Source organism: Asterias rubens, chromosome 9 (genome assembly GCF_902459465.1).
Source record: "Asterias rubens chromosome 9, eAstRub1.3, whole genome shotgun sequence".
Taxonomy (NCBI): Eukaryota; Metazoa; Echinodermata; class Asteroidea; order Forcipulatida; family Asteriidae; genus Asterias; species Asterias rubens.
The window spans coordinates 13928882-13939645 of record NC_047070.1 but is presented as its reverse complement, the minus strand read 5'-3'; the positions used below and the strand labels follow the sequence as shown (position 1 = coordinate 13939645).

The 10764-nt window shown below is 41.2% G+C and overlaps 1 protein-coding gene across 3 annotated transcripts; it reads left to right on the top strand.

The window, feature by feature from the left end:
* The first annotated feature begins 2248 nt into the window (after positions 1-2248).
* LOC117294798 (histamine N-methyltransferase-like) lies at positions 2249-10621 on the top strand. Of its 3 annotated transcripts, none has more exons than XM_033777328.1 (4): positions 2249-2580; positions 7483-7713; positions 8697-9029; positions 10133-10621. In XM_033777328.1, exons 2-4 carry the CDS (start codon positions 7527-7529, stop codon positions 10471-10473), a joined length of 861 nt encoding a protein of 286 aa, XP_033633219.1. In that variant the 5' UTR covers positions 2249-2580; positions 7483-7526; the 3' UTR covers positions 10474-10621. The 3 variants fall into 3 exon arrangements, with proteins under 3 accessions (XP_033633219.1, XP_033633218.1, XP_033633217.1); XM_033777327.1 differs by lacking the exon at positions 2249-2580 and adding an exon at positions 3084-3335; XM_033777326.1 differs by lacking the exon at positions 2249-2580 and adding an exon at positions 5600-5725.
* The last annotated feature ends 143 nt before the right edge of the window (positions 10622-10764 follow it).

Below are 10764 nucleotides of genomic sequence, written 5' to 3'. Positions count from 1 at the left end.
AACAACGAGAAGTAGTATAAACATTAGATAAAAAGTACTGACAATCTAAAGAACAATTACATGAAATGAAGAAAAAAAAATCAGTCTTTACTTTTCGCTTAAAAATATCAATGGATTGAGAGTGTTTAATGTCAGATTGCAGTTCATTCGATAGCTTGGGAGCAGCCGATGAAAATGCTCTGCACCCAATGTTTGTAACATTTTAGTCGTGAAAAAAAACAAAAACTTTTCGTCAGAACTTTAACAGTAGCTGGATTGTTTCTTTATACCGATGAGATTACTAATATACTTAGGAGCTATTACACACAAATCGGATAGGCCCCAGTGAAGCATAGAAGATAGTTAATAGTTTACAATTAAAACAATTTTATAATGCTTTATTTCTTGTCTTTATCTTTTGTAAATTTTTCTTAAAAATTGTACATTATAGTTTAGACAGTAATGTGGTATTTGCTTCTGCCGTAGCGTTTGCTGTGGTGTGTTTGCTTTTGCTGTGTGTTAATTTGTGTTTTGCTGTATCCCTTTTCTGGGCAGTTGTTGGTCACCTTAATACCTAATTCATAAATACCTCAGACAGTTTAGCTATTCCTATTGGCGGAGAGCGCATCACGTGGGGGGGTGTTTAAACCTTTGAAAATGACCAGTGTTTATAACCGGTTGTGAGCGAATACTCTGCGCTAGCCTTTGTGCAAGACGTTTCTTGATACGGGCGATGCGGGCGCTGTAGGTGAGCTGGCTTCGCTGTGTGTGAAAGGAAAAGGAAAACGTGTTGTACCAAGACTATACGCGCACGAACGAAACCGGAAACTGTCGGAAACAGATGTCTCAGTCATAACAATGCAACACACGGACGTCGTACATGTACATACAGAGCTCAAGCAAAAGAAGCAGATAAGGAAACAGGAAGTTATAGAGTTTCTTACGTTATTACGCCTTTTAACCAAAAATACATTATGAATGGGAATAAAAGAGTAGTGACTCGTTCTTTAACGGCCGTTTAACACCTTGCAGGGTCGTTGCCGAGTGATAAAGGCCCTCGCCTTCGTCAGCTCGGGCCTTTATCACACGGCAACGACCCTGCCTGATTTAAACGGCTGTGGAAGAACTCTTCGCTACACTTTTATTCCCTTATTAAAATGACCCCGGTCGCAAGAGTCTCCCTTTTGTGCCACTTCGATCTTCAATCCCCACAGTGTCAGGGAACAAGTTCAAGTGCAGCTGAGTCAAATGATTATACCATCATGACTTTTTTCTTTTAACATGTCTAGCGTGTGGCCCTTAGCCGACTGGTTTCCCCCTAAACATAACAAAATAGCCATTGTTGAAAGACAAACAAAGTGTACAATGCCTTCGAAGTATGCACCAGAGAGCACCCTTTAAAGGAACACGTTGCCTTGGATCGGACGAGTTGGTCTATTTAAAGCGTTTGAAACCGTTTGTTATGAAATGCATATGGTTAGAAAGATGTTTTAAAATTAAAATATAATGTTCCACACAAGTATCACTCAAAATTGCACGGTTTTCCTTTTACGTCGCAAACTATCACAGTCGGCCATTTATGGGAGTCAAACTTTTGACTCCCATAAATGGCCGACCGTGTTAGTCGACGAGGTAAAAAGAAAACCACGCAATTGTGAGGCATATTTGTGTAGATCATTGTATTCTACTTTTACAATATCTTTCTAACCATATGCATTTTATAACAAACGGTTACAAACGCTTTTTATAGACCAACTCGTCCGATCCAAGGCAATGTGTTCCTTTAAGTTTACTGGGGCAATAAAGCGGTCCCAGGACGACACGTCGTAGGGCTTTGCACTTTGCTTGCTACTTCTCGAAAACATGATAACAAAAGATTATGATCAGAAGTATGACATAAAATAATCTTAGAAATACAAAACCGTGTGTTTTAATTTCAAGAAATATAAAAATAAAATAAAATCTCGTTTTTTTTCCTGGGGGGGGGGGGGGGCAGATTAGCGTACGATTATAAAATACTCCCAATCTCCTATGAGCAGTATCTTGCCATCTATCTTTTCAGACAAGCGATCACTTTTCAAGAATTGCAAGACCTCTGCTTGGGTTTCGGGGGAGGCTGTTTCAGTAAAATTGACCACGTGTGTGTAGAAGTCCAGGAGGGAATGTCCGTCTTCGCTCATATCTTCGGGAGGATCGAAGCAGTCAGTGATGTTTATACGCTCTTCGATGACAGATTCATGTGCTATGGGGATGTTGTCCGTTTCACATGTAGCCTTGACGTCTTGAGCAGTTATACTTGGTCGATGGTCTCTCTCTGTAAAAGGTGCACCAACCTCTTCTGTTTGACCAAACAGAATATTTAATTACACACATTAATTTAATGGTAGCAAATAAGTGAAACAATGTTGTGTAAAACATTACAACACCTATGTTAAAATTTACCCTGGCACCGGGCCCCCACTTGGTGGAAAGACGGTCTTCTGGGAGCACGGCAAAGTGCAGAGTCGGAGGCAATCGTGTGAGAGTGCCCGTGGGGGCCAGCGGCGCTCCGTGCACCACGGGTATGCGGTGAAGACCCGGACCGAGGAGGCTGAAACCACGGTAGAGTTTGTTTATGCAATCTTATGCTTTTAAAACACAACTTTTGTCAAGTTTTCTAGGTTCATGAAAGTTTTTCAGAATAACCGGGTAACCTTAAGGGTAAGGACGCCATTCTCACGTACAAACTTCGAATTCGCACGCCTCAAGAAGCGTCTGCGAATTTGAATGCTGCTTTGATGAATTATTAAATTGAATGATTATTTTGTTAAACCGAATGACGCAACATTACATTTGACCAATCATAAAACGAAATCGAGTGACCCTTTTCAGTAGCATTCGATTTCGCGCGAAATAGAATAGGCTGGTGGTTAAATTGGCTGGTCATTTGCCGAAATTGACCGAGAAAACCTATATTATTATGCTTCCTTTTTAAGGGGGGGGGGGGATCACGCGACGCGTCAGTAGAGCGGGCGTGAAACTCAGGGAGCGACCAATGTCCCGAACTGAAGTTGAATTGATTCTACCGAATAAACACGTTACCGACCGACTTACGTGCGAAGGTACCCGCTTCGGGTATGTCGTCGTTACACATGAGCGAATTCTTTGAGTATTTTGAGTGATAATAGCTAAGCTAGTGCATAACAAATAATTGTTGTTGGTCGACTGTACGGCTGACCTTCCTGAAGAATACTCTTGTTGCCAGACATACAGTAACTCATAATGCAAAAACTGTACCAGCTCGTGCGGGTTGCCTCGACGGTATTGCCTCCGCCTACAAGTAGACTTCTAATCAGACTTGTCCAAGATTAAAAGAGGTAAGAGCTTATTCGTTGCCAACATCCACGCCTTTCCTCGATACACCTATTGACAACCAACATGTGAAATTTGATCAATTTAGTATATGCTAACAACATTATTTGAGTTTTTGCATAGGATGTGCACGTTCATTTTATAATGGTGACAGCTCTATTCAGACAACCATAGGGTGCGTTCGATTAGCTTCCCTGGGTCTACCCGCGGTGCTCACTCAAGAGCCCGTGACAAGAGCTACACGATGATCACTCACCGCTCTCGTAGTGACGTCGTTCACCTGGGGCCAGCCCCCAAGTGACACACTCCACAAGCAGGGCACTGGGGGCTGACCCGGGTGAGCCCCTGGAATGACGTCAAAGCTATTCGAAAGCACCGGGGGAAGACCGGGGTCGACACAGGGAAGCTAAACGAACACACCCATGGACAACCATGGTATGGTTCGGAAAACTCCTCTTGTGCCATGGATGGGTCACGGAATAAGGGTCATGCAGGGTCACGACAATCTGCCCGTTGTTCAGGTTTTTTGTGGTCGATCACCAACCCGAAGAGAATCATTTCAACTAGGCCTATCAGTATCATCGTAATTTATTGAAAAGGGAATTTTTAATGTAGGAGAATCTTTACGCATTCTGAAGTAGAGGTAATTAACTCAAAAATATTTGTTGAACGCCTAGCGTTACCGTATCGCAGTTGCTCAAAATTTCTTTTTGATTCAGACAAAAACCCAAATCCAGAATCCGCTCACTCAAGAATCCGTTTAATTGTACTTTGGGCACCTTGGGGCGAAAGCTGTTGGTTTTGCGCAGAGCGTCATTGCAGCGAACTTAGACATTGTTTGTGTACCCGGCTAAAGGCCCGGGCCCAATTTCATAGAGCTGCTTAGCACAAAACTTTTGCCTTGATAAAAACAGGATTACCAACAAAATTTTCAAAAGATTTTCAGGAATAAGCAAACAACAGATGAACACAAGTAATACAAGCAGTATGCAACAAATGGAAATGTTGTTGGTAATCCTGTTTTTATCAAGGAATAAATTGCATGCTTAGCAAATTTTTGTGCTTGGCAGCTCTATGAAATTCGGCCTCGGTCACACTGCAGCGGTATTGAAAACGATAACGATCACGACGGAAAGAGAACGCAATCTAGTGGTTGAGTTGCTCAGCGCTGAATACGCACATGCTTATACCAATCGATTGCGTGCATTGTATAAAACGTTCACGTTCTCGTTTTCGTCATCGTTTTCGTCCTCGTTACCGAGACCTGTGTTAACCATTCATTTTGCGGAACAGTAAGTGTACATTTATTTTTTTGATTTCGAGGGCGTGCATTGTAAACGTTCTCGTTTTCGTTCTCGTTTTCGTTCTTGTTATCGAAGCCTGTGTTGTTCATTCATTCGGCGGATCATGGTTCAGTATTGGAAGCAATTGTATCATTTATTTTGTTTGTTTACCAAACACAGATGTGTGTTTGCAGTGTAGTCAGTACTCTCCAGAGCTCTGTTTTTCAGCGGCCTTGATCTTTTTCAACCTTGTTTTCAACAGAAACATGTGTCAAGCAATTTATTATTATTATTATTATAGGTTTTCTCGGTCAAATTCGGAAAAAGAGCAGCCAATTTAACCACCAAGCTATTCTATTTCGCGCAAAATCGAGTGCTACTCAAAAGGGTCATTCGATTTCGTTTTGGGATTAGTCAAATGTAATGTTGCGTCATTCGAATTAACAAAATAATCATTCAATTTAACAATTCATCAAAGCAGCATTCGAATTCGCACGCCTCAAGAAGCGTCTGCGAATTTGAATGCTGCTTTGATGAATTATTAAATTGAATGATTATTTTGTTAAACCGAATGACGCAACATTACATTTGACCAATCATAAAACGAAATCGAGTGACCCTTTTCAGTAGCATTCGATTTCGCGCGAAATATAATAGCTTGGTGGTTAAATTGGCTGCTCATTTGCCGAAATTGACCGAGAAAACCTATATTATTATGCTTCCTTTTTAAGGGGGGGGGGGGGGATCACGCGACGCGTCAGTAGAGCGGGCGTGAAACTCAGGGAGCGACCAATGTCCCGAACTGAAGTTGAATTGATTCTACCGAATAAACACGTTACCGACCGACTTACGTGCGAAGGTACCCGCTTCGGGTATGTCGTCGTTACACATGAGCGAATTCTTTGAGTATTTTGAGTGATAATAGCTAAGCTAGTGCATAACAAATAATTGTTGTGGGTACTGTACGGCTGACCTTCCTGAAGAATACTCTTGTTGCCAGACATACAGTAACTCATAATGCAAAAACTGTACCAGCTCTTGCGGGTTTCCTCGACGGTATTGCCCCCGCCTACAAGTAGACTTCTAATCAGACTTGTCCAAGATTAAAAGAGGTAAGAGCTTATTCGTTGCCGACATCCACGCCTTTCCTCGATACACCTATTGACAACCAACATGTGAAATTTGATCAATTTAGTATATTATGCTAACAACATTATTTGAGTTTTTGCATAGGATGTGCACGTTCATTTTATAATGGTGACAGCTCTATTCAGACAACCATAGGGTGCGTTCGATTAGCTTCCCTGGGTCTACCCGCGGTGCTCACTCAAGAGCCCGTGACAAGAGCTACACGATGATCACTCACCGCTCTCGTAGTGACGTCGTTCACCTGGGGCCAGCCCCCAAGTGACCCACTCCACAAGCAGGGCACTGGGGGCTGACCCGGGTGAGCCCCTGGAATGACGTCAAAGCTATTCGAACGCACCGGGGGAAGACCGGGGTCGACCCAGGGAAGCTAAACGAACACACCCATGGACAACCATGGTATGGTTCGGAAAACTCCTCTTGTGCCATGGATGGGTCACGGAATAAGGGTCATGCAGGGTCACGACAATTTGCCCGTTGTTCAGGTTTTTTGTGGTCGATCACCAACCCGAAGAGAATCATTTCAACTAGGCCTATCAGTATCATCGTAATTTATTGAAAAGGGAATTTTTAATGTAGGAGAATCTTTACGTTGGTTAATTTGGAAAGTAGAGTAAACAATACTGGTGCTAAATTAAAATATCGGAGAACAAATTAAAGGCAGTGGACACTGTTGGTAATTATAAAACCAAGTTACTTGTGTACGGGTAATGGGGATAGTATAGACGATGTGACCTATGTTTACATTAAAACCGCCCTCTGTTGACAAAATACTGTACACGACATGTTTCGCCGGGCAAAAAGACGCGTGAGTCATGGTAAGATTGCGTGTACTTTTTTAGATGGCTGCCAAAACACAAGGGTTGTGGCCGGCGGTATGCGCACGAGTCGTGTTATGGTTTCCAAGTGACGTCAGAGGTCACATCGTCTGAAAAAATTGAAAGAAACGACTCCCTCTTAAGCAACGCATTTTTCGAGGAATAATTAATTTTCCACGAATTTGATTTTGAGACCTCTTGATTTTGAGGTCCGTAAATCAAGCATCTGAACAAGGGTCTTTTTTCTTTCATTACTAGCAACTTCGACGACGATTTGAGCTCAAAAGTTTGTTATTGATGCATATGTTGGGATACAACAAGTGAGAAGACTGGTCTTTGACATTCACCAATAGTGTCCAGTGTCTTTAAGCATTAGTTTAGCTCTTACAGTTCTCTGCCCAGATTCAAGCGATGTTAAATTAGAGTCAGCCTTTTTAAAGGCAGTGGACACTATTGGTAATTACTCAAAATAATTATTTGCATAAAACCTTTCTTGGTGACAAGTAATAGGGAGAGGTTGGTGGTATAAAACAATGTGAGAAACCGCTCCCTCTGAAGTGCCATAGTTTTGGAGAAAGAAGTAGTTTTCCACGAATTTGATTTCGAGACCTCAGATTAAGAACTTGAGGTCTCGAAATCAACCATCTAAACGCACACAACTTCGTGTGACAAGGGTGTTTTCTTTTTTAATTATTATCTCGCAACTTTGATGACCGATTGAGCTCAAATTTTTACAGGTTTGTTATTGTATGCATATGTTGAGATACACCAACTGTGAAGGCTAGTCTTTGACAATTACCAATAGTGTCCACTGCCTTTAAGTAACTCAGGTAGCCATCATGATCTTAGTTAAACCGATTTTGTCCATAACATAATCTAGTAAATCACAATGCATTTTTTTGCAGTTTAAGTTAAGACAACACTGACTGCACCGACCGTGGTTAAAACAATGGCATCGGACAAATTGGTCGGGGACTTTGATCGGTATCACCGTTCCTTCAAAGCGTTCGCTCGTAATAGTAATAGACTCCAAGTTATGACGAACTTTATACACACCCAGCTACGCCAGGTCATCAACTCCATCAAGGTCAACTCTGGTGACGTCACGCGGGTACTTAGCATCGGACCTGGCGACGGTACGTTGCAACATGGAATAACGGGTTACTTACTTATTTTGTTTAATTTATCAGTAACTACGGATTACAGATCTATTTTTGAGAGCAAATCTGTTAGCTAAAGTATAGATTAGAGGGTTGAGGTTAAGTTTGCGATTGGCTTAATGTTTTTAAGTGTTGATTGGTAGACATTTGTGAAATTGAATTCTCACGATTCATTACTCTTTTTCGTTTTAATGTTTGCACCCATGACGACCTTGGGACCGCTTGGTGGCAGCAGACTTGACCGGGAAATAATGTCACAAATTCTCGGTCTGGCGGTTAGGCGTGGGACGAGCTGCATGCTGGTCTAGCAAGCGATCAATTGATCGCCAGCTAGACCAGCATGCAGCTCATCATTCAACAGTCAGCGCTTGTGTAATAGATATTAGAGAAAAAGTCAATGTTCAGTGTTACGTAGTTCTGAACATGCGCAAAATACCAAGATTACAGGGTAAGTCTGCTGCCAACTGCCACCTAGCGTCCCAAAATTATCTAATTGTTTCGGTTCATTTATTTTTTAGGTTTTCGGACAGCAGTCGACCACAACTTTTGTGTTCCCCCCCTTTTTTTTTTTGGGGGGGGGGGGTGGGTGGGCTGTTTTTGAGTGTTACTTTCGCTCCGGGTTACGTCACCTTAAAAAAACTGTAAGCATGGACTGACAAGTTTACCCAACCAGTCTTTCTCGATGGCTAAAAAGAGTAAGACTAAGTGTCTTAAAGTGAGGCTACAAACTATCTTTGAGAAAGACTTGAGGTTGAAATGCAGGCAACTAACATTATTTTCGAAACTGAGAAAATATTCCCAAAAGTATCACCTTCAGTTTGATTCTGAATGCGATATTATGACGAATACTTCAAAGAAGTACGTTTAATGTACAACAAAATAACGTCAACACAAATTGCTGACATGGTGTAAACATTGCTCGATTGTTTTTGAAAATCTAAATATGAAACTTTTTACAGGTGAAGTTGAAGATGACATTTTGAAGGTCGTACGAGACAGGAACGAGTCCGTGCATCCCGTCACAGCCACGATCGTAGAGCCATCTGTTTACATGATTAAAGAATACCAGAATCGTGTCGACACCCAGGGAACTCAGCTACATAGCATCCGTTACGATTGGCGGACAGAGACGCTGAAGGCCTACCTGGAGAACGGCGTAAACGACGGCGAGAAGTTCCACTTCATCAGCGCCGTGCATTCCGTGTATTACTTTCAAGATCTCCCGGGCACACTCAGAGATCTGTACAGTCGACTGGAACCCGGTGGCATGATGCTGATACTGGCTGTTACGGGTACGTAATGCTCACTGTGACATCCGAAACAATAATCTGAGTGTCGGAAAACCTTGAGTTCTATATTTGTGTGGCTTTTTAGCTAGGACTGGCATAATTTTCAAGTGTCTAATTATCAAAAGTATATGGTAAAATTTCCAACCAAATTGAGTAAAACTCATAATATGGTGCACCGGTAAATAAACTCCACAAGTTAAAAATAGCCCGTAAACTTTAATTTTGAAATGATGCTCGCAATAGGCCTACTTCTGCTCAGCTGTTACCCTTTCCCCATCAGTGCGCGTTTCGTGTAGTGAATTTTTCGTCATTAATGGGGGAGTGGTCGCAACGGAAACCAACACAGAATTAAAAAATCATAATTGACTATTGAAAAACTGAACAATGTCTTAAATTATTCAGTTTCACTTTACAAAATTATACAGATTTAGTAACCAAAACTTCACAAAATTGTATATTTCCGACTCGAGAGTAAGCAAGTAAAAATGGCATCATTACTCTACAAGTTACCCGATTAGTCTGTAAAACGTTAAAGGCGGTGGACTTTATTGTTAATTTCTCAAACTAATTATTAGCATAAAACCTTATACTTGGTAACGAGTAATGGGGAAAGGTTGATAGTATAAAACACTGTAAGAAACGGCTCCCTCTGAAGTGACGAGTTTTCGAGAAACAAGTAACTTTCCACGAATTTGATTTCGAGACCTAGATTTAGAAATTGAGGTCTCGAAATCAAGCATCTGAAAGCAAACAACTTCGTGTGACAAGGGTGTTTCCTTCTTTCATTATTATCTCGCAATTTCGACGACCAATTGAGCACAAATTGTCACAGGTTTGTTATTGTATGCATATGTTGAGATACACCGAGTGAGAAGACTGGTCTTGGACAATTACCAATAGTGTCCAGTGTATTTAATGATCATTGTAAAACTTGATAAAAGTTGTGTAAAAGCATAACATTACATAAACAAACTCTACCATGGTACTTGAGTTCGGGTAATTGTTAACATTGTGTAACACATGTATTTTACACACTGTTTATCCCACTTATTATTTACTATTATTTATTTTATGTGTGTTATTAAAGATTCTATTTGTTCAAACAGGAGCAGTCGGTGCACCTTTTACAGAGAGAGATCATCGACCAAGTATAACTTCTCATGAAGTCAAGGCTTCCTGTGTAATGGAAAACATCCCCATAGCACATGAATCTGTCATCGAAGAGCGTACAGACATCACTGACTGCTTCGATCCTCCCGAAGATATGAGCGAAGACGGACGTCTTCTCCTAGACTTCTACACACACAGGGATAATTTTACTAAAACAGCCTCCCCCGAAACCCAAGCAGAGGTCTTGCAATTCTTGAAAAGTGACCGCTTCTCTGACAAGAAAGATGGCAAGATATTGCTCAAAGGAGATTGGGAGTATTTTATAATCGTACGCTAACCCGGGCTACAATTGTTTTTATTTTAATGATGACCTGGGTACATGACCTTGGCTTTCGATCCAAATCGGACCCTCTTCAGAGGCATAAAAAAAGTATACAAACAAATACGTATCCGTAGGATTTGAAAGTTTGCATGGTGGAAGTAAGATATAGAAAAGTTTGCGGTAACACCATGTAATAACAATACGTATCCATTTATACAAAAAAAGACGGGAAAGGGATTAAGGGAAGAATCCAGAAAAATAAATATACATATTTTTTTATATTTAGCTGTTCCGACCTACTGTCGG

Bases quoted from the DNA above. Each gene is read 5' to 3' on its own strand.
- LOC117294798 (XM_033777328.1), top strand. From the start codon at position 7,527: ATGGCATCGGACAAATTGGTCGGGGACTTTGATCGGTATCACCGTTCC. The intron at 7,714-8,696 runs GTACGTTGCAAC...AACTTTTTACAG, and splicing joins TAGCATCGGACCTGGCGACG to GTGAAGTTGAAGATGACATT. The intron at 9,030-10,132 runs GTACGTAATGCT...TTGTTCAAACAG, and splicing joins GCTGATACTGGCTGTTACGG to GAGCAGTCGGTGCACCTTTT.